At 43.0% G+C, this 24660-nt stretch overlaps 1 protein-coding gene across 1 annotated transcript in view; it reads left to right on the plus strand.

Moving 5' to 3' along the window:
- tecpr1b (tectonin beta-propeller repeat containing 1b) overlaps positions 1-12549 on the plus strand; it is a gene marked incomplete at both ends in the record, with an annotated part of 51557 nt that extends 39008 nt beyond the window's left edge. Inside the window, 9 exons of the mRNA XM_080723028.1 lie at positions 3390-3486; positions 3651-3730; positions 4656-4712; positions 5486-5660; positions 6427-6562; positions 9328-9420; positions 10838-10944; positions 11887-12006; positions 12397-12549. Coding sequence (XP_080579154.1) covers positions 3390-3486; positions 3651-3730; positions 4656-4712; positions 5486-5660; positions 6427-6562; positions 9328-9420; positions 10838-10944; positions 11887-12006; positions 12397-12549 — 1018 coding nt within the window. The remainder of the gene's footprint in view (positions 1-3389; positions 3487-3650; positions 3731-4655; positions 4713-5485; positions 5661-6426; positions 6563-9327; positions 9421-10837; positions 10945-11886; positions 12007-12396) is intronic.
- Positions 12550-24660: the final 12111 nt, after the last annotated feature.

The raw sequence follows: 24660 nt of genomic DNA on the forward strand, positions 1-24660 counted from the left end.
ACCCCATCTCAAAATATGTTGTTCCAGGGACGCCCAGAAGCATAGATTTGAATTACAAAAGTTTGCTTTGAAAAATATTTGCAAAAGATTCTCAAAAATAGAAGATCTAACAAGGTGGCAGAGGCAGCGTTTGCTATTTCTCGGAACCGTTTTAATCTCGCCCTGATAACCTGTAAAAAACGAACACTAAAAAATCCCACCCAGTGTGAAGTGAGCGGTGCCTTTTGAACACTTACATGCCAAAACGTCCCACGAAGCTTGGCCAATGCCAAGCTTTGTGGGACATACAAACAACAAAGCCACATGTAGGAGCCCTTCAAAAACTGAACTAAAACTAACCCTTCACAAAAACCAATAAAAACTAAACTAGCAAACCTAACCTAAACTAGCAAACCTAACCTAACCTAAACTAGCAAACCAAACCTAACTTAAACTAACAAACCTAACCTAAACTAGCAAACCTAACCTAAACTAGCAAATCAAAACAAAGGAAATTTAAAACAAAAAGCCAAAACTAAATAAAAATCCTAACTAGTGATAAAGTGCTAAATTATCACCTCTCCTTCAAATCAAAACCCACTTCTTCAGGATAGCTTTTCCCTGCTGAGGTCTGGTTAAGATGTCCCCAACCTTTTATCATTTTAATCTAGCACTTATCTTTTATTGTTTTCTAATAATAAAGTTGGTTCTTTCTTTTGGGTACTTAGAAAAGCTCTATATAAATCTGAGCTATTATTATTATTATTTTGAGAATATTGCAAGTCGGCCCCCAAATCGATTGATAATAATTACATTGAATATCACAAAGTGAATGTAAGGGACTATTGATGGGGGAGGATGACCCATTGTCTTAACATACCTGAAGACATTACTATCCGTCTCACTTAAGCCTCTATCAGAGTCCAAGGTGAAGAGCTATCCACCGCAAATTTTAGGTGAAAAGCTTTCCACCTCAAGTCAGAAAATAAGTGAAGGCCATCATAGTCAGTCACGGTGAAGTCCTATTCACCGTGACTGACTGGTCTAGATCGACCAATCAGTGAACGGGGTGAAGAGCCTATCTGTCTGATAGTAAAAACAGAGAGATGTGTCAGGACTCGCGGTGGAAAGCTCTTCACCGCGAGGGATGACGTAACGTTGTAGTTTTATGACTCAAAAAGACTACACTGCGGTGGATAGTTCTTCACCGCGGTACCGACTCTGATAGGGGCTTTACCCTCCCTTCTGCCATTCTTCCACTTCCTGCCATTCTTCCACTTCGTGTTCCATCTCCTTTTCAACCTCATATACGTCTCCTACTGCTACTACTCCTCCTCCTCCTCCTCCTCCTTCTGGTCCGGTGCAGCCGGCTGCTTCTCTGAGTCGGTCTTCTATGCGTCGATAAAGCATCCTGTCCCCGATCCCTAGCGGTTTAGGGTCCGTGGCCAACGGGGAGGAGGCCTTAGCCTCGACCTTGGCCGCTTCCATGGCCGCCGCCTTCTGCACCGCAAAGGCGCTTCGCTCGGCTTCGTGGTTGCGTTCCCTTTCCGCCGCCTTTTTGTCCAGCTGCTCCTTCTTCAGCTTCCAGTTGTCGCGCGCGCGCTGCTCGGCCATCTGCGTGAAGGAGTCGTCGCCGGCCATGGTGGTGCCGGCCCGCTGCTGGGCCTGCATCCGCAGCTCCTGGAGCTCTTTGAGCGACTCCAAGAGCACCGGCCTCTTGACGTCTATCTCGGCGAGGTCCACGATCAACGCAAACATCTCTTCTCGTCCCTCCGTGAGGGACGACCTCCTTTGGTCTTGGTCGCGCTGTTCGGCCGCTATTTTGTCAAAGATCGTTCTCCTCCTCTGTTCGTCTTGCTCCCGCTGTGGGTCTGCCGGTTTGTCGGCAACTACGATGTCCTTGCTCCTTCCGTCTTGTTGCTCGTGCAGTGCAGCTGTTGACTTGTCTTCTGCCGGTTCGTCAGCGGCTACGATGTCGCTCCTTCGGTCTTGTTGCTCGCGCAGTGCAGCTGTTAATTTGTCTTCTTGGTCCCGCTTTGCGTCTGCCATTTTGTCCGAAGGTATTATCTTCGGACGGTTCTCTTGGTCCTGCTGTGCGGCTGCCATGTTGTCCGAGGGTACGTCCCTCGTTTGGTCTCCTTTCTCTATCGACAATAGGAACTCCTTCTTTCTCTCTTCTTGCTCGCGCAGCACGGCTTCTATTCTGTCGGTGTATATGTTCTTCGGGCGGTCTTCTTGGAGCCGCTGTGCGGCAGCTATTCTGTCGGAGACGACGTCCCCCTTGCGGTCTCCTTGCTCCCGTAGTGCGGCCGCCGTGTCCCTCGGTCCCAGCGACTTCTCTTCTATGCCACTCCATGACAGTGTCTTTTCTCGGTGTGAATCTATGGTGTGTTTCCGTTGCTGCGCCAGCTGCTGCTTCTGCTCTCGTATATTCCTCTGCTGCAGTCTCTGCTTCAGTTCATCCTGTGCCTCCCTGCCCTTCATATCGTAAAGTCAACAGGTGACTAAGGGTAAAGTCAACAGGTGACTAAGCGTAATCTTCGGACGATGGCGTCGTGGCCAAATTGCTGTATCAATAATCTCCTGTGACCGCTTCGGTTCTTGAACGAGTTCTTGAATCGAGCTATGAATAACAGGTCCTGGAATGAAATGTACATTCAATCATGTATACTGAATAACACTTTATTGTCAAAGTGCATCTTTTATATGGGATGGCTAATCCCTTTGGTGACGTCATCAACACAACGTCAGCAGTTGTTAACGTCAGGCATCCCCATAACCCCGTATTTTAGTCGATTGTTGTTCCGAGATACGTGGTGACAGCAGTCTGAACTGTTAGATGAAACACTTTTACAGCCAATGACAGCAGTCTGAACTGTTAGATGAAGCACTTTTACAACCAATGACAGCAGTCTGAACTGTTAGATGAAGAACTTTTACAGCTAATGACAGCAGTCTGAACTGTTAGATGAAGAACTTTTACAGCCAATGACAGCAGTCTGAACTGTTAGATGAAGAACTTTTACAACCAATGACAGCAGTCTGAACTGTTAGATGAAGAACTTTTACAGCCAATGACAGCAGTCTGAACTGTTAGATAAAGCATTTTACAGCCAATGACAGCAGTCAGGATGAGCAGCGGCTGATGGTAGTGGGAGGTGTTACCTCCCACTACCATAGATGGAAATGTACTTTAAAAAAAATCAACTGTTTTACTTAATTTCACTTTCAAAATGGCTTATAAATCAGTAGTTATTTGTGCCAGGGACGCCTAGAAGAGAATCAATGTGTTAAAAAAAAGAAAAAGAAAGAAAAATCTAAATCTAAATGTTAAAAAATATCCAATGTACTTGCCCTCTCTCTCTCTCTCTCTCTCTCTCTCTCTCTCTCTCTCTCTCTCTCTCTCTCAGAGGTCTCCCCACCGATCGCCCCATGTGGAGTGATGAGAGTGGCTTCAAAGAGTGCACGAAAAGCAACACACACCCCCCCTCCCCCCTGTGGGCCTGGGTAGGTAACACATGCACACGCAGTCACGCACGCGCACACACATCTGAATACCCAGAAGATATATAAAGTATGTGTAGGTAGAGGCAATGTATGGAATGTATAGAATGGCAATGATTCATCATGTGATCCATGCTTTGACTGCAGTGTGATCCTGTGTCCTGCAGGTGTCAGAGTGGAGCATAGACTACAACCTGCCCGGTGGGACAGACAGTGAAGGTTGGCAGTACGCAGCTGACTTCCCTGTGTACGTACAGTATACTGGAACTATTCTATTTGATAATGAATTCGTTTTTATTAGGGCTGGGATGCGATTAATTTTTTTTATCTAATTAATTACAGGCTCTCTGTGATTAATGGATCGCAATTAATCACATTTTAATCACACATCGATATTTGACCTGAGAAGCATTTTTTTTTTCAAGTAAAACTCATTTTGTTGTACGAGTGAATCAACAAGTTTTTTAAATCTAAATTTCGCATCCACTGGGCCAAGCAAAGCGCTCTGATCGGCTACTTCTCCCTTTGCGTTTGTTGTCTCTTCTTGGTTGGTGCATCGCTATGACCGGTATGCCCGAAACTGAAGGTTCTGTGGTGCAAAAACTACGTGCGATTAAAATGCGTTGGGTAATTTGAATACACTGATAAATTCCTATAAATTTAACTATTCACTGTATATCTTTGCAGAATGGAAGCACACCATTCCCGAAGAAACCGGTCGATTTGACATATGGCTTCAGTGTGTGCCACGAAAACGGTCTATTGTGCCAAACTTTGGGTCGTCTTTTTCGCATCTTCCTATTAAAGTCAATGGGAAATTTGAATTCACTGATACGAATGAATGAATTAAAAGTATCCTCTCAAAATGGAAGAACACCATTCCCGATGAAGCCGGTCGATGGGAAATTTGGCTTGAGTGTGTGCCACGGAAACTGTGGGAGAAGCATTGCAACTACACGTTAAAACAAAGTATTTTACATCACAGAGTGTTTTTTGTTCAGTAACAGGGGTCAGACCTCCAAACACTGTATAGCAGTGATTACTATGAAAATATAGCTCTATTTAACACTTATAACAAGAACATATCAGTGCTGTGAGCTTGTAGATCGGCTATTTGAGACTTTAATGGGTCTGGTCTGTTCTGGGTTTTTCTTCATTTTTTTTTTTCGTAGGACTTTCCACGGCCACAAGACCATGAAGGACTTTGTCAGACGCAGGAGATGGTCGAGGTATGTGCACGTGCACGTCAATCACACACGCACTCACGCTCACCCTCTCTCCAAATATATGTGATCCAGTCAGTGTGCCCCGCCGTCATCTCAAACGGAAAACATGACAAGCACAAAACCACAACGTCTTTGGTTTGAGGTTTTATATGTTTGTATACTGTATGTAATGGCTGGGCTTCGAACCCAGGCATCCCGCGTGAAAGTCCAAATCTTTACCATTGATCCAAGGGGATATCCCTATACTAGACTTTTGAGGCCATCAGGCTGAGGCTGTGAGTCTCATCAGTTCAGGGAATAGCACATATATTACAAATATTTGATTATACAGTACGTCTATGAAATGACGTCACCCGTTTTTTTGCGAACGTTAGACTGTTAGGTCGCAAACAAAAACGTCACGTCGCATCACACTTTTCCCCTTCTCATATCTCCACAACCGTTGCCACTATCCATGCCAAACTTTGCACACACACTCATTGGCTGCCAAACCACAACCTCCACCTCATTTCTCACATGGCCCTCTTCTAGCGCCACCATGAGGCCGATTCTTGCAAGACACTTTTTTGGACACTGCTCCTACAGATTTTGCCCTAAAATCACGCAAAGCGGTACACAGTATCTCTACAGTCACGTCATCAACATGGATCTGTCCCATTTCCCATATTCCCTCCTGATTGCCTACCATTGCCTTCTAAAGTTTGTGTATGCGACCTGACGGTCGCTTATCTCCCGATTTAGGGAGTCTTACTCGTTGTACCTCTCTCTGTTCACAGGAGGTGTAAGATCACTGTGATTGGCCCGTGGCAGCACGTCCCGCCCATCCATCTGAGTGACATCTCCGTCATGCCCTGTCTGGCCCAGAGCCGGGCGGAGCACGTCCCCGTCTGGGCGCTCAGCGACAAGGGGGACGTGCTGTGTCGACTGGGGGTCCAACCCCAAAACCCTGCGGTGAGAGAACTATTGGGGCTTTCAACCATCCCATACCCGTTATCCCTAAAAGAAATTGCCTTTTTTTTCACAAAAAAAATTGCCGATCTACACGTGGGAGCTTGTCGATCAGCTATTTGAACCATTCAAATGGTAAAACAAATAATAATATACGTACATGTAAAAAGCTTTAGGGGTAAGGGGTAAGGCACTCATCTCCTCTGCTCCGCGCCTACTGGGGGAGAAAGTCAAAGAGAGAGGAGGTGCTGGGATAGCCCGTCCAATCACTTCACCTTTTTTAGCCTAATTATTAGGGGGGTGTAATTTAGTACAGTATCCACGTCTTTCCACGGGAATTTACTGGAGAATTTTTTGCACCACACTTCCCGTTAACAGCAGACATACAAGCTCACGTCGCGTCGCAGATGCAACCATTGTGAGCTTGTAGATCACACTCGGCTGCGGCGCCGGAAGCTCCATGCAACTTCTGCGCAATGCACGATGGGATGTTGGAAAGTTGTGGATAAAAAAAAGCACATACGTACAATATATAAATACACACCCATAAACAACTTAAATGTGCATATAGTATAGCAAGTATGCACAAACATACAGTAATAGTATATGAATACACAGATTCAACTTATCACGTATTCATTATATTGATGCTATGTATATTCATCAATTTCTCTCTCTGTGTGTGTGTGTGTGTGTGTGTGTGTGTGTGTGTGTGTGTGTGTGTGTGTGTGTGTGTGTGTGTGTGTGTGCATGTGTGTGTGTGCCACAGGGTACCTCCTGGCTGCATGTGGGCACAGACCAGCCCTTCAAGTCCATCTCCATCGGCGGTGCCAACCAGGTGTGGGCCATCGCCCGGGACGGAGCCGTGTTCTACAGAGGCTCCGTGTCCCCCCAAAACCCTGCAGGTACTGTACCCACCTGTCCCCCCAAAACCCTGCAGGTACTGTACCTATCTGTCCCCCCAAAACCCTGCAGGTACTGTACCTATCTGTCCCCCCAAAACCCTGTATTCCATAATGAAAAAAAAAAAAACATCACAAGGATGCAACTGGGACGTATCATCAGTGATGTAGCCTGGGGTCGACGGGTGTTTCGGGTCAAGTCCCGACTTACGTCCCAGTAGCTATCCACGATCAGTCGTATTAGGGAAAGACCAGGGTCACTCAATGCGCTGCACCGGAACTACTCTGCCGGGATGGGGGGCAGCGGCCACTCTGGCGCGTGAAAGAACTAGGCTCTATGGGTTGACTCCTGGCCGGGCTCCTCCTACGTCTCACCAGGTCCTCTACTGCTCTCACCGGGTCCAGAAACTGTGCGTTGCACCAGACTCCCTATCCAAACATTCCATTCAGCTGCTGCAGGTGGTTCCAAAGTATTCCATTTGAAGACTTTCAGGGCTCTATTATGATCCAGGTCTTATGCCTTATCTTCTTTGCCTTTTTTTTAATATTTTGAAAAACATTTTTAAATACTTCAAATGCTGATCTACATCTGCACATTGTGAGCTTGCAGATCAGCTATTTGAAATATTTAAGAGAATGTGTATATAGTAAAAAAAAAAAAGGCAAAGAAGTTAAGGCATAAGGCATAAGACCTGGATCATAATAGAGCCCTCAGAGTTATAGACCTGTTTCCAGTAATATTTATTGTCCACTCATTTTGTCACTCAAGTCTGTGGCAAAAAATTATTTCTTTACCAAAATGTCCTCCACAAGCCAGCATGGCGATGACCCCTGGTCCATAGACCAATGATCCAACCTCGACAGTAGTCCATACTTAAAAAAAAAAAAGTAGCCCAATAGAGAAAAAGAAAACATTAGCCCATACAACAAGCTGGCATAGCTCATCTGTATTGGTACATCTTGGTACATCTTGAGTACTCTTAACGTCGTGATTTTGACCCCCTTCGGTGTTCCATTAAGCCATATCATCACTTTGCAGTTGCGTATTCAATCGATTAAAACAATATAGGACATCTATGACAGATGAAAATGTGCTTGTTTGTGAAAATATAGTAGTGAAAATGTGGTCGTGCCCGTTGTTTCAAGTGTTCATTAGATTAATAGCTGGGGGTGGGGGGGTGGATAGATACGTTAGTGCGGCCCCCGGCCCCTTGGGTTTCTGTCAATGTGGCCCCCTGGACAATTTTGTTGAATACCCCTGCCATACTCCCTCTCCTCAGCATCTGTATCTGTCCCCCATCTGTCCCCCATGGCTGCCAGTTCCCACTTGATGTCATGTGGGAGTTCCAACTGCTCCAGATCGTACTGATTAACGGCCTGCTTGCATAACGTCTTCAGACTAGGACTCATGTCCAAGATGTACAGATCATTGGACGTGTTCTCCTCTCCGCTGTTATCTCCAAGGAGGATGATACGATCTCCCACCACACAACAGCTGGAACTATGCATTGGACTCGGCGGGTCTGTCCCTGTGGGCTCAACGTTCTTCCAGAAGGTCTCTTCTGGATTTAATTTCCACACATCATTGAAGCTTTGGTACAAGTTGCAGCCACCAAACATGTACAGCTTTCCATTGTAGACAAAGACTGAATGGTACACACGTTCTTCCGGAAGAATCTGTGGAGATTGCAGGCTCAGCCAGAAGTTGGTCTGTGTGTCAAACACTCTAATATTATTGTAGAACTGTTGCTGGTCCCCTATGCCCCCAAATACAAACATCTTTGTCCCGATAATAGTGGCAGAGTGACCTGTTGAAGCAGCTGGCAGAGTGCCTCTGGCGTTAATTAAAGACCAGACCATTGTGTTGGAATCCAATGTGTATATTGTGTCATAAAGGTCCCCAGTCAGATATATATTGGTTCCCCCATATATATACATGTCCTTCCCCAAGACACAGGCTGAGTGACGGCACCTCGACTCTGGAACAGTCCCAGAAACCTGGGGCATGAACCAACTGTGGGTGTCGACATTAAAGGCATAAAGCAGGTTGTGGTATCCACCCCTATGTAACCCTCCCCAGAAGTAGACGATATTTTCTATGAGCACAGCTGAACCGTAGTGCATGAAGGCAGTCCCAACGAGAAAACTCCCTCTTTCATCTCTCACTGCGGGCAACGTCCTCCAGCGCAAGGACACTGTGTTGAATACATGAACCCTAAAATACCAGGCTGTAAAACAGTACAGCTCCTGTCCCACTGTCACAGCAGTTGCACATGCTCTTGCCTTCAGGCGCGCGGTCCAGCGAATCATTTCTCACAAAAGTGTTGACGTTAAGTCAAATCCTAGACGAGTGCTATGGGGTTCAGCTGCACAAGCGTCGCAGAAAGTTTGGCCAATCGGCAAAGCCGATGTGTTGGGTTCCCAATCAAGAAAACCGATAACTGTTGATATCCCGAATAGTATGGCAAATTGATCACTATACGGACACAGCAGATAATGTGCTCAGCAGTGTTAGCAGATAATCTTCAGGTGGAAGGTTAATACAGGCTGCAGGTTCTTACACGTTGACAAACTGGCTTCGGTTTATTTGACTCTTCATTTTAAAGGACACAGTTGTGATGTCATCGTTGCGTGATGATGTAATTACGTGTACGTAGGCTCAGTTGCCGTCTGTAAAGTATCCACAGAACGTCAGTTAGCACATTGTTAAACACATTAACCACATCATAATGATTTATTTTATTGTATTGTATTGTATTGTATTACAGGTGAATGCTGGTACCACATCCCCTCTCCGGCCAAGCAGACTCTCAGACAGCTCTCTGTGGGAAGGACCTCTGTGTTCGCTGTGGATGAAAACAGTGAGTATTTTTTAGTGCCTATCTTGAAGTACTTCCGGTAGAGTGCCTTTCCCGAAGTACTTCGGGAACTATACAGTATAACATGTTTATATTATTAATCCTTACTGTACTGTCGGGGGAGTCCGTATGTGAAGCCAGACGAGCATCACTTTCCTTTGGGCGATGACGTGCACGCACAGCGACAATCCGCCATAGGGTCCCATTAATTGTGCTGCAAAGAAGCTCCATTATAACAAAAAAAGGTTTGATCACCCAAACAGGCATTTTTTTTCACTGCAAAATAGCAAGATAAACACTCGTTGGACTCAGCGGCTATGACTCCACATGACTTGTATTATGTGACTATGGCGTTGTGAGCTTGGAGGTCGGCCAATTTTCGGTGCGTGAAACCACACTGAACTAAGCATTATCAAGTCAATCCTGGAGATGTGGCGTAACGGCATGGATTTCTACACAGAGAGGGCAAATCTTTCAACATAAGTCGCTGCATTCAAGTTCAGGAGAGTTTGGACAAGGCAATTTCTCTTGAATGCTGCCTTCTGTATGGTATTGTGACGCCCCACAAGCCCTAAAAACTAAACTCCAAACAGCCCAAAATAAACTAATTAGGGTCCTGCTTAACCTTCCCTATCAGACTCACCTCACCGCTACTCACCAGTTAAGAGTGGGGTGGCTCAGAGTAGATGACAGAGTACAGCAACTTGCAATGGGCCTGGTGTACAAGATACACTACACATTAAGGATGTCCATAATTACAACACCAGAGGCAGCGCCACAGATCACTTTCAACCCAGAGTCAAAACCAACAAAGGGTCAAACTCTTTTTTCTGCTATACCACCAAAATGTGGAATGCCTTACCAAAGGCCATAAAGGAGTGTGGATCACTAGCATCCTTTAAAATTGCCCTGAAAAACCACTTACAGGCAGCAGCCGTTCGCAACTGGTAAATAAAAAACTAACCTAGCCCAACCCTACCCTCCCCTGCCCCTTCTTTGTATATACTTACTATTTGTTTAGACTCTTTTTTTTTTGTTTTCTCATTTTTCTTTTCTTTACATATCTACTGCATAGTACTGTGTTCTATTCGTCTGTCATTCAATGTTATATGAGATACTGAAATGGTTTCCTGTGGAAATAAGCTTAGTCTTTTCATGGATCTCCTTTTAGTAGACCTTGTACCAGTGAACTGTACCGTCATGAAACTGTACCTTTTCCTCTGCAAACTTCTAATAAAGTCTTCAATCAATCAATCAATCAATCAATCAATCAGGTATGGCATGGAAAGAGGGCATTTGCAATGTCTTGGTCTAGAGAGGGCACTTTTTACAGATGGATAAAAGGGCAGGGGCTCAAGCCCCCTTTGACAGTGTTTAGTAAAGAAATGGCACCTACCATCCTCTCTGCCTCCCCCTGCAGGTAACCTGTGGTACAGACAGGGTCTGACCCCCAGCTACCCCCAGGGATCAGCGTGGGAGCTGATCTCCAACAACGTCACCAAGGTCTCCGTGGGACCACTGGACCAGGTCTGTTGTCTTCAATGTCACCTCTATAGGTCTCTGTGGTCACCTCTATAGGTCTCTGTGGGACCGCTGGACCAGGTCTGTTGTCTTCAATGTCACCTCTATAGGCCTGTCGCAATTATTGGACATAATCACAATTATGTTGTCATAACAGTCATAATCGTTTCCATGTTCATATAAATAGTTTTAAAAAAGTGGAAATAGCAGATCTACAAGCTCATCTACAAGATGTGACGCGTTGTGAGCTTGTAGATTGTCTATTTCCACTATCAATGTTATTTTGTTGCAAGGATTAAAAAGCGAATTTAATATTACATGCCACCATCGTCTTACCTTTTAATGCGCTCGATCATGGTGCATGGGTCATGCACAGATCATGAACCACACGCTTGCCCGCCATTCAATGTAAACAAACATGGCTGCCATGTTTGAAAGATCTGTTTCTGGGAGGTGTTCTGGGAGTCAAGACAAACATGCATTTCGCGATCGCGATCATGCCGAAACCGGAAGGGAGTAGGGAGAGCAACAAAAAAAACTGCCTCTGATTGGCCTAGCAACTTCCGTATGTGTGACGCACGTGGAAGCGATGCACACGGATTCCCTTGGTCCCTCGATGCACATGATGCACATGAGTAGGAGGCGTCTACCTTTCTATGTCTATGGTAGTCCTGGGTTTTTCCAGAAGGTAAATTTCCTGTTCCGGTTCATTTCACCATAGATTTGCTTGGCTCTGCTGCAGGTTTGAACTGGAAACGTTCATCATATTAATTGCGTGTTTTCCACGTTCCTGTTGAGATCTGCTATCTACAGTGTATGGATGTGGCTGGTTCTGATTGGATCTGCCATCTACAGGGTATGGATGTGGCTGGTTCTGATTGGCTGCTATCTACTGCGTATGGATGTGGCTGGTTCTGATTGGCTCCGCGCTGTGTGGTTGTGTTGCAGGTGTGGACCGTAGCCGACTCCGTTCCGGGTTTCCCCGCCGAGACGCCAGGCGCTGTCTGTCACAGGCTGGGGGTGGGGCCTATGCAGCCCAAGGGCCAGTCATGGGACTTCGGCATCGGGGTGAGTGTGACATTATCAACATCATAAAGCAGGGGTTCTCAACCTTTCCAGGGCGCGACCCCCACAATAATCATATTTTACCTGGGTGGCAGTGGCTTATCAACCGTCATTAGAACACAGAGGGTTCCCAAAGGGCTCCCAGTTCGATCCCGGGCTCCCCCAGAGTTAGTGTTGAAGAGTCCTTCTTGAGCAAGACACTGAACCCATGGTTGCTCCCGGTGAGCAGGTTGGTGCCTTGCATGGTTTCCTCCGCCATCGGTGGTATGAATGTGTGCGTGTGAATGTGTGAATGTAATGCACAATCTCTGTAAAGCGCCTTGGATAAAGGCGCTATATAAATGCACCATTTACCGTTTGTTTGTTTGTGTGTTTGTTTGTTTGTTTACACAGGGAGGCTGGGAGCACATCAGCGTGAGGGGGAACTCCATAGACCGCCCTCCATTCCCGCTTCCTAGCTCCGCCCCCGCCGCCAGTCCCCGCGCCCCCAGGCCCGCCGAGACGCAACAACAACAACAAGCCAACGGGAACGCCATGGGCGTGTGACCCCGCCTCTGGCACCCAACTTCCTGGCTGGCAGCCCTCTTCATGCCTGTGGCTCCACACTGTCTCTACTCCAAGGCGGTCCGGTCCGTTGGGGGGCTTCCAGGCGGTCCCCAGCTAAATGACTGATGGTTATCGAGGAACCAAATGGACTCTTACAGCCAGGCTGGTGAACTCAGAGAGGAGTTACACAGGAGAATACACATGGTTTTTACAGTCTAAGGAAGGGTTCCCCAATTACTTTTCCCCAAGGGCCGAATTATGTCTAGGGTACCAAGCCAAGGGCCACAACATTGCAGGGGGCGACGGTGGCGTTCCCGCTACTCCAGCGACAGTTCAGATATCGTCGTTGTCGGGTGAAAATCTTGTATGTCCACAACCGTTTGTTTTGCATTTAGCATTTTAAAAAATATTTTAACTAGTGAAAACAGCCAATCTACAAGCACACAATGCCTCACACCACGAGGCGTTGTGTGCTTGTAGATCTGCTGTTTTCACTACTTTTGTGCGACGGCCTTGTATTATTTGCGAAAGAACATACAAATTTGAAGATACGAGATTTCCACACGCCAACGACAGTATACTAGTGTTGTTGCTGCTCTTATACCACCATTATTACTGGGGTTGGTGTGGGCCAGACAGTAGCCCCCCGCAGGCCGCAAATGGCCCGCGGGCCGCCTATTGGGGAACCCTGGTCTAAGGCCTCAGACACACATCTAAAGCACATGCTTTATGCTTTACCTGTGGGGAGGCTGGGGGCAAAGCAGCGTTACAATTCATTCAGTCACATGGTTTTGAAGAAGCAACTTGCTTTACTGCTGCTTCTTGCCTTGAAGGACAACTTTGTTTTTTTTTTTACAACAAGGGTTCATATTTTAGATTGTAATTAGAGAAAAGAAAAGATGAGTGTTAAAATGTTTTCGTTTACTTATTTCTATCGTTTTAGACATTTTAGCGAGTTTGACTTCAGTGATTGGGGGCATGCGTACAAGTGGCTAAATACTGTCTTTTTAGACACAATTAGCCCATTCCCAACATGCACCGTAATCTTTCATGGTTAGGTGTGACTTATGGGGGCTGGTAGTGTTACTGTAAATAGTAATAAAGAAATTGTCGGCTCATTGTGTCTAAAAAGACATGTTTAGCCACTTGCACGCGTGCCCCCACCCACTGAAATCAAACTCGCTAGAATGGATAAAACTATCGATAAACTAAGTAAATGAAAACATTTTAACACTCATCTTTTCTTTTCTCTAATGAAAAACCATGTGACTTCCATAGGGAATGAATTGGACACTGCTTTACCCCCGACTCCCCCCCCCCCCAGGTAAAGCATAAAGCATGTGCTTTTGATGTGTGTCTGGGGCCTAACAGATTAAAAAAAGGTATTAAATGGGGATCTACAGTACAGTATGGACTAATGCATTTCCTTGCTGTTGCGGGGCAGAAAGCTATTCTAACTTTTTTTGTAAATCGACGCCCTACTTGATCATAACTACAGAGTCACACAAAATTGCATCAAAATTGAAAAGTAACGGTTTTGGATTATGAGGTTTCAACCCGACAGAGATCAAATCTGTGGGTCCTTGTAATAAATGTAAAAAAAGTCTATAATATTCCATCTCCTCAAGACCACACCCTCCTCCACCAACGTTCATGTCATTCTGAATTCTGTTTACGCAGATATAATATGCAGCAATCATTTGATATGATTTAAAGAAAGGGCTAACGGGAGCATTGCAGCCTGCAGATGGTGTTTGGTGCGATTTGGTCGAGAGGAGAAAAAGTAAGCACATGTTCAGCCTCATGGATTGGTTGATCCATGAGATTAATTGATTGATTGGGTGGTTGTTTGATTGATTGATTGATTGATTGATTGGTGTTTCTATTGACAATAATGCACATACATGACCATATTATATTATTTGTACATAGCTGTCAAAAGGGATAAAACACAGATCTAGCATAAAATAGATTTTATGAATATCTGTATAGAGGAGGTGGATAAAGAGTTCTAAACCTGATTCATTCAGACAGCGTTGCTCACTGAAAATAGCCGATCTACAAGCTCACGGCGCGGCGTGATGCGACGCTTCATGAGCAGAGATGTACCGATACCAGTTTTAAGTTAACTTCCCGATGCCGATTCCGATACCCGTAACTTGCGTATCGGTTGATACCGGGTACATACCGATACGATAGTAGTGTGTAATTTAAAATATATATCTAGGACGGTGGTTTCTCAAAGTGGGGTCCAGGGACCCTCGGTGTTCCATGAGGGGGCTCCTTCTGGGTCCATTTGGTTCCATTTGTGCACTCTCAGAGTTATGGAGGTCCTTGAAATTAAACAGTTTTGAGATCTAGGAATAAATCATTTCCATTAATTATTGTGCAGCTACAAATTAGTTACTACAGGGGGTCCTTCAAATCTTTGTGTGCATGATAGAAGCATTCTTTTCTCCTTTTTTATTTTAACCACCGTCCATATTCTGAGGAGAAAAGAGCAGACTAAGTACAGAGTGAAGGGTCAAGTTAATTAAGTATTGACGGTTCAAGTGGTTACATATCTGAAAACACAAATCTACATGAATCCAAAATGCACTGATGATTGTGCCGTCAAACGATTAAACTATATGGTATCTAAGGGTTTTGGGGGTCCTTGCTTCATCTCTCTCTCGACTAAGGGGTCCTTAGCCTGAAAACGTTGAAGACCCCTGTTGTAGAGTTTATAAATCGTCTATTTTCAGCGAATGACACCGGCGTATGACGGTGAGGATAGTCTGCACCAGTCCGGTGTACCTACTGTCGTCACATGCCGTCTCATTGGCTGATCAATTAGCTCACATGGTGTTAATTAGTACCATTTTTTCTTTATTTGCTTTGTCTCATTGACCTCCATTTGCATGTGATTTATTTTGAACTTTATTTACAATGTGTTCATTAATTGTATTTGCGTTGTTTTGTTTTGTTTCTCCATAATGTTTTGGCCTGTTATGTGTTTTTAAATGAGGCATTTGTGCTTTCTGCTTAAGCTTTATCATTACTAATATATCGTCGTTGTCGGGTGGAAACCTTGTATGTCCAAAACCGTTCGTTTTGCATTTATCATTTTAAAAATGATTTTAACTAGCGAAAACAGCCGATCTACAAGCACACAACGCCTCGCACCGCGAGGCGTTGTGTGCTTGTAGATCGGCTGTTTTCACTACTTTTGTGCGACGGCCTTGTATGATGAAGCAGGGCTTTACTTTGCGAAAGAACAGACACATTTGAAACTTGGAGGTACGAGGTTTCCACCCGACAACGACGATATGCATTTCCACAATGGACTTCCAACAAAGGGACCTGGCAATATTTAGTTTTACACACCATTAAAAAAAAAGAATATCCTACTTTTTGTATCACAAAATGAGAGCATTGGAATAACCTGAAACCATTTGGATTCCCAGGATATTATTATTCAGCAGATAATACCTAATGTTCTGTTGTTTCCTCCTGCAATATGAAGTGTTTCTCTCTTCTCCTCTCAGTATAAATGTGTTTAGATCTGCAGTGTGGAAAACTGTACAGCAGTGTTGAATGTTTCCATCATTTCCTAGTGCTTCTGATGAGGAGGACACTGAACTGTGAAATAAAACTCTGAACCTACGGTACTTTTACAGTCTGTTCGCTTTCCTTTTGCTTTAACAATTTGGGAATTTAGCATTAATCCAGAGTTTCACAGTAATACTGGGTAATACATCAAATGCATGAACATAGTATGGTAATCTAGGATCATAGCTAAACTGAGGCTTCCTACAAACAGTAAAGTCACCTGCCTGCTCCGTATCCTTTGAGAATGAGGGGGGGGGGGGGGTGACTTGAGGCTTGGAAGAGGCATGAAACCATGTGACTTCCATAGAGAATGAATTGGACGACACCCCCCCCCCCCTCATTCTCAAAAGACAAGGAGCGAGTATATCACTCTCTAGTGTGAATGCAGCCCAAGAACCCATCATCAGTCTCAACAGCATAATTATATTAATAATATTAATAATAATTCATACATACATACAAATACAAAAAACAATTTGTACATTGAAACAGGTCTAAAAATGAACCTGGCTGGTCTACATACATGCTATCTAAACGTTTTTTTTTTGCCTTTGCTTAAAGTTGTACTATGTAACTTTTTTTATAAAACAAATCTTAAAATTCTCCTAACTATTAAATCACAAAAGTTTTAGAAGATCCGCGCCGTGAATTTCAGCCTGTAAAGCCTTCTCTGTATGTAAACTGAGATCCTTGCCGTGGACCGGATCTCGCGCCAAAATTGCGTCATCACACTACCGGCCAATCACAGCGAGGGTTATACAACTGCCGGCCAATCACAGCGCATCTTGAAGTGGGGTCGCTATGGCAGCCATATTTGTTGTTGCCCGTTTGTACCATCCCTTCTCTAGGTAATTTCGCCTACCAGGCAGGGTGAAGGAGTCCGTATCTCTGGAATTACTGAACGCACAGGAACAAGGGACCCCTTAAAAGATAGATCTCAGCGAGGTGGAGGCAGACGCGGGGGTCTGAAGGTACGAAAAACGTCCGAAAGACGCGGACGCGACCGCGGTTTGCTATAGGGCTAATGACCACTAGTTGGGCATCTTACACAGTATGGCTTTAAGCTTGCAAGGTTGTCAAGGCTAGGGCTAAAGTGCTATGGGTTAAATCAGGGGTCAGCAACCTTTTTGACATGAAGTGCCATGTTTTCATTTTCTTGATAGTCAGTGTGCCATGTCATGTTTGATCTGACAGACTGACACCATATCAAAATTGTATATTTCCAACAGATTTTGATTGTTAATGGCTATACATAAGAACCTTGTAATATTTTCTTTCAGTATGTAATGATCATTACACTCAGAGCAATAACCCACCTATCTCCCAGTCTTAATTTAACTGACTAAAATTTAATTTAAAAAGAAAAAATCGCTCTCTCACACTCATGCCAGTGTGCCAGTGACCACCCTCCTCTCAGTCCCCGTGCCTAAGGTTGCCTACCCCTGGGTTAAATCCTTAATCAAAGTGTTGTGTGTGACTAGTTCACTGCTAGTGACAGTGGCCTGTGGAGCCCAGCTGTGCCAGAGCCCAACAGGTCGGTCTGTCTCGCTCACACAACATTATGTGTAATCCTATATTAAAATACAAATTGCCTAAATGGAAGTGGAATGGCGGACATTTTGAGTCGACGACACAAACGTAAAATCGGGAATAGGCGAGGTGCACCGTTGCTCCAATCCACGCCACAGACCTGCCTTGAGGACGGTCTCATCAGTGGCCACACTATGGGCCCTCTGGGGCCACAAGCACACTGTTCACACAATCTGCACCAAACGTGGCACAGACAGGTGTCTGCCATGACAATAGTCACAGCAAAAATAATATAAACAATAAATAAACAAATCCATAAATATGCACGTAGTAGTGATTTTATGTTTTTCACAGTTAATATTAGCCTAGTTCCAGACCCTGAATCGCTAGCCACACCCCTTTAAAGTTTTTGTTTTAACGAAATGTCAATTCAGGCCGAGTGTCAGGCTAAGTTAATATGATTGCGGTCGGGAATTTGACCCCAAATTAAAAGGTACTCCTCAACTGCAAGATACATCATCAAAAAAGGGGAGAAAATGTGAAATAACATGACAGCTACCAAAAAGAATGGAGAAAAAGAAAAGGTGTACACCAGGGCAGGAATTTCATGGAGGCCATGGCCGCCATTGCCCCTCTGTTTGGCCTTGTGCCCCTCAAACCAATGGCCTTAATGCCCCAGCCAGGGGGAGAGTTCCGCCGATTTAAAATGAGCCCAATACGGAACTAAAACTTCCTATGATTGGCCGCTAGTTGCGCTGTTTTCCCCCTGGCCGGTTGCAAAAAGAATTGTTCTCCATTGGATCCCATTCATTTTCCCCTTTTGTGTTCTAACCTTAATTAACAGCGCAGCACCGAGTGCTGCGCTGCGAGCTTATAGATCTGCTATGTTTTGATAAAGTTGTGAAAATGTGTGCAAATCTTTGAATATAATATATATTATATTCAATAATATATATATTATGTATTTTTAAAGCGAATGTTTGTAACTCAAATTTTGCTTCTGGGTGGTCCCTGGAACTAAATATTTTGAGATGGGGGTCCGTGGCCAAATACATATAATTTTGGGGTCCTTCACATGAAAAGGTTTGAGAACCACTGACATAGTAGTCTCTCAAGAACAGACTAACTGAGCTCCATTTAAGTGAAAAGGAGGTTTTCTTTGATGATGGCTGGCCAGATTGCTGACATGGAAACAGGTTTTTCAGAAAACCTTAGGATTCAAAAGACACTTATAGAATCGGGTCAAAATTCAAATTTTCACGATTTTTTCAAAAATAGCAGATCTACAAGCTCACAGCGCGGCACTCGGTGCCGCGCTGTGAGCTTGTATAACTATATATAATGTGAGCTTGTATAACTATATATATATAGTTAAAGCATAAAATTATGATACACAATAATGTGTACCAGTTCTAAACGGGTTAAAAGAGTAGTAGTTCACGACTTTTACTCGTAAACTCGTATTTCCACCACTGTGTGTATAGAAAATCATTGTTTGGGTGAACTATTCCATTAATAAAAGTACTTCTCCCACCACGGTGTATGACTGGAAGTTATAAATTAGAAGCACTCACTCAGTTCAGGCTCTCTACCGATCCTTCATAGCAAACACTCACTCAGTTCAGGCTCTCTACCCATCCTTCATAGCAAACACTCACTCAGTTCAGGCTCTCTACCCATCCTTCATAGCAAACACTCACTCAGTTCAGGCTCTCTACCGATCCTTCATAGCAACACTCACTCAGTTCAGGCTCTCTACCGATCCTTCATAGCAACACTCACTCAGTTCAGGCTCTCTACCGATCCTTCATAGCAAACCTTGCCCTGATAAATGAGATACAAACCGCCATTAGAAGTAAATTTGCATTTATTTCCATATTAAACAGTGTAATTATAAACATTTTTTTTCATTCAATTACACTAAGCATGATCATCATCAGTATGAAGTAAAAATATTACAATTCTTTAAAATCTACAAGTTTAAAGGACAGAATGCATTATTCCACATCTGCTGTGTGTCTTAATTTAACTGTTCTTATGCGAATGACCATGATATGTTGCAATTTTTATTTTCATTTTCTTTAAATCAACTCAACTTTTAAATTACAAAAAATGAAACCTCATTACCTATTCAACTAAAACGACATAAATTTCCCATTTACAGACGAAAAAAATTAACACTTATATACATCAGTACATTTCAACATTAAGTTACACTTTTCAAATGTGCAAGATTAAGCAAAAAAAATAATAAAAATAAAATAATGTATACTGTCGTCGAATAAAACAAAAGATTTCCTTAAATAAAATTCAAGTTTAACTGAAGCACAGGCTGCTGGTTGTTATTTTTATTTTTTTTAAACGGAGGTGATCGATCCTATAATTAATTAATCAATAAATCAATTAATTAATCTTGTCTAAGATACAGTGCATACTGTATGGATCCACTACAGGTGAGGAGGAGCAGATCAACAGTGGCGGACAGCGACCAAGTACATACTTGAGTACAGTACTTTAGTACAGTACTTTTGAGTCTGGTACTTTGCTTAGCTATGTTTATGATTTTCACTCTCCTACATTTCACAGCAGGGACGTGCAGAGAATGTTAGAGAGGCAGGGGCTGACATTTCGAGAAGGGGCTTTTGGTGAAAAAAATCGAAAATAGCAGACCTCCAAGCTTACAACGCGTCGCGCTGCGACACATTGTGAGCATTGTCTGCTATTTTCGGAGCTTGATACCACACTGAACTAAGCATATTATTCAATTTCTTTCACCATGGTAAAAAAATGCATTCATGGTCTGGAGAGAGGGCACTTCTTACAGACGGATAAAAGGGCAAGGGCTCAAGCCCCCCTTTGATGTCTATGTGTGCACGTGCCTGTTTCACAGAGAAATTTCAGCATTATACTTTTGACTCCACTACATTATTCACAGGAAAGGAAAGTCACCCGCTGGGATCCAAAGGTACAAAAACACACCAATTTACAACTTAAACCATATTGGAAAAAATAGTGAATAGTTTAAATGTTTAAATGTCATGTACTTGGTACTTTTTAATTCCAAGTCTTTGGATACTTTGGCTATTTTAAGTATTCTTATTAAATCAAGTACTTAATAATGATAATAATAGATAGCCATTTCCTCCCGCGAGGGAAATTCAGTATTTTCAGCCCAACCCAGATGATTCGCTGCCCACAAGGAGCGTGTGAGCAATTAGCGGTTAAGATTCTTGCTCAGGGACACACATCGACATTGCTACCCTGGTCTGGATATCGAATATCTGCGAAGTAAATCGTTACCAAGAAATTTCTTCACCAATGTGTTTCTTAAGATGTGTATTAATATGTACTAAAAGGTTGAAATTCAACTCCCGGGGGAAACCTCATAAAAAAAAAATATTCGTGTTTGTGTCCCATTAATTTACTATACAGGAAAAACATACCAAAATAAATCTGCTTTAAGCAGCATGTGAGGGGTCAAACTAGGGGTTTTTCATGATGCTGAATCCATTGCAAGCATTTGTTTTGCACGAAAAACATTCCTTGGGCTAAAATCGGACCCACAAAACGATGGTTTAGTGATGAATCATCACTTTTCACCGTTTTGTGGGGGCTATTTGTAGCCCACGGAATGTTTTTCGTGCAAAACAAATGCTTGCAATGGATTCAGCATCATGAAAAACCCCTAGTTTGACCCCCACATGTTACTTAAAGCAGATTTATTTTTTGTATTTTTTTCCTGTATAGTAAATTAATGGGACACAAACACAAATATTTTTTTTTCATGAGGTTTCCCCCAGGAGTTGAATTTCAACCTTTTAGTACATATTATTACACACCTTTAGAAACACATTGGTGAAGAAATTTCTTGGTAACGATTTACTTCGCAGATTTTCTTATGTTCCCCTTACTACAGTACAACATTTAACAGTAAACTTCACTCGATGGTGGTTGAGTAAAATTAGACCAAGAATATATACTGCGTATACTTGGAGTATAATATACATTTGACTGGAGTACTGGGATGATTAGAGTAAGTACTTGGTACGTCCAACACTATTGATCGCTGCCGAGGTGTGTGGCGCTTCTTGACGGCTATAAGCTTCAACAGGAGAGCTACAGTATGACAAACAAACACAACGTTTGTTTGTGTTATCAATAAGCCCACCAGTCTGGAAGAACTGTATTTTCATTTCTGTACATAAAACAAAGACGCTGGAAGAAAGAAAAAAAAAAGTCCATCTGCTAGATCCTGATGTTACCATTTGAGTCGTGTTTTTTATACATTAATTAATCGTCATAAATTATAACACAAATACACCCCCCTCCCCTCCCCCCGCTGTACAATTAAGTTAATGTCGCTGTCGAGTTTCCTCCAAACCGTTACTTTTCAGAAGAAAAAAAAAGAAAAAAAGAATTACCCGTGTCCCAAATGTAGTTATTATCTTAAGCCACAAGCTCTGGTTAATACTTTTCATTGGTTCAATATTCATGAAACCGACATATTCTCGTACATATCGGGAAGCGATACTTTCCCCCGCGATAAGTCTTGTACGACAAGGTAGAGCAATTTTCGCTCACGAAGAAAAAGACTTGATAAAACGGTCGAAACGCAGAGATTTCAAGGGTTCCTAGCTGGTCGACAGCTTCGTCATAACAACGGTACAATTCAATCGCCATCACAGGAAAAATCTCCCGGGAGTCAAATTGGTTTGACACAGTAAACCAAAGATCAACAAAAAACGAAAAAACAAAAAGGCAAACAGAGAACTTGGATAGTGAGAGACGTGATGATAACAGTAGCTGAGCAAAACGTTTAGTTATTATTATTAATTTTTTTAACAGTGGTTCTCAACCTTTTCAGTCCACCACACCACCAAAATAATCATATTTCAACTGGGGACCCCCCCCCCCCCACCCTGACAAGCTCTTGGAATCGTAGGAGTTGAATTTGCATTAGTCTGTTCATTGTGAAAAAATAGCAGATCTACAGTACATGCTCACAACGCCTCGCAATTTCACAATTTTCGGAAATGTGCATATACCATGTATACACACGTATTATATTGTATGTTGGTATGTTTACTGTTGAGTGAGAAAACAATGTTAACATTAAGCTAAACATCTGGGGAGCCCCCAACATAATTTGGGGACCCCCCGGGGACCCCCCAACATAATTTGGGGACCCCCCGGGGACCCCCCAACATAATTTGGGGATCCCCCTGGGGGTCCCGAACCAACAGGTTGAGAGCAGTGGTTCTCAACCTGTGGACCGTGCGGGTATTGTATTGTAAGTGGGCCCCCCAATAATTTGTTAAACACTACGATTTTAATGACAACATAACAATTAATCGCCTAATCGCAATTATTCAAGATAATTGGAATTATTCTGTATAGTCGCCATATAGTCGTTTCAACGTTGACATTTTTTCCACACATTTTCGAACTTTTTTTCAAAAATAGCAGAGATAGCTGATCGGCTATTTCCACTATCAATGTACTTTAAGTAGAACATTTCCAAATATGTCAGTAAATTCTTTGTATATTTAAGTTATGTGTCATAATTGCCAGGTGCAACTTCAAAGCCTACAAGCCAAACAGAAATGTAATTGTCAACGACAAATACACAATTAAATCGCTAATCGCAATTATTTGAGTGACAATTAATCGTCATGTAAAATGTCATAATCGTGACAGCCCTATTCCTGGGCACCCACGCCCTGATCCCAAAAAGGTGGAGAGAACCACTGCTTTTAGAGCGTTCCAAAGCCCCTGCACATTGACAAGGAATTCTTTTTTAAAAGGAAACAAATAAAATGCAGCCATATCATCACCGGCCTATCTTATAAACTCACAGTTTGAACCAATTAATCCATTGATTGCACACATCTGTTTTACAAAAACAGTTCAATTCGTTTATACATTCTAACACCTTTCACCCTCTTTTGAACCACAATCTCACTGAATTAACAATTTGAGCCCTATACTGTATATACCAGCCAAATCTACAAGCTCACAACGCATTGGTTTTATGATTTATCCCATCACAAATGACATCACAGGGATTGTGGTCAAAGCCTCTTGCTGAAGACAACAAAGAAAAAACTAAATGTCTCCCCCAGCGAAGAGGAGATTTCCTCTTAGGCTAGCGGATAAGATGTTTGGCTTTAGTGTGTCTTATAATAAAATGGAAAAAATAAAATAAAATAAATATTTTTAATTCAAAATGTTCAAATCTTAACATTTTGATTCACTGTTACAACACGTAGTGCCAACTTTCACATTGTCAGCTTGTAGATCTGCTATTTTTTACATCAACATTTGGTTGAATTTACTTTGCCTATGACATAGACGCCCCCTAGCGGTTGATAATGGAGGTGAGTGGGGAACTTTACAGTAGATTAGAACAACAGGCACCTGTAATGTTGAGTGAGAAAACAATGTTGCACGTTAAGCCAATCATCTGGGGACCCCCCCCAAAAATAATTTGGGGACCTCCCAGGGGGTCCCGACCCACAGGTTGAGAACCACTGTCTTAGGTAGGGTGTTTCTCTTTTTTTTTTAAACACTCCTAAACCTGCCAGTTCTGTAAATGTCTCCAATCACCAGAGATCAACTAGCCATCATCTTCTTAGCTCATTATACAATTGATTACTTTCCAATTGACAGAATAGTTTTCATATTTTTTTGTGGGAGGGGGTGTTTTTTTTTCCTTTTTCTTTTTACATTTCCTATATCAAACAAATCAAATTCAAAACATTCAGATGAAACCGCAAAATAATTAACCAATCTTAACATGTTCACAACCAGCCGCGTTCCAACGCGTTGTCGAGTCTGTTGTCCGGCTGTTTCAGACCGTTTTATTAAAACCGCATGTTATTCATTCATAACGGATTAAATCCACTCATTCAATGAACTGTGAGATGCTGTCTCCAAACATGACGACACGTCTTCTTAACCGTTTACATTAGAAACATAAAGGACTTGTTG

Source organism: Nannobrachium achirus (genome assembly GCF_963921795.1).
Source record: "Nannobrachium achirus genome assembly, chromosome: 4".
NCBI classification, from domain to species: Eukaryota; Metazoa; Chordata; class Actinopteri; order Myctophiformes; family Myctophidae; genus Nannobrachium; species Nannobrachium achirus.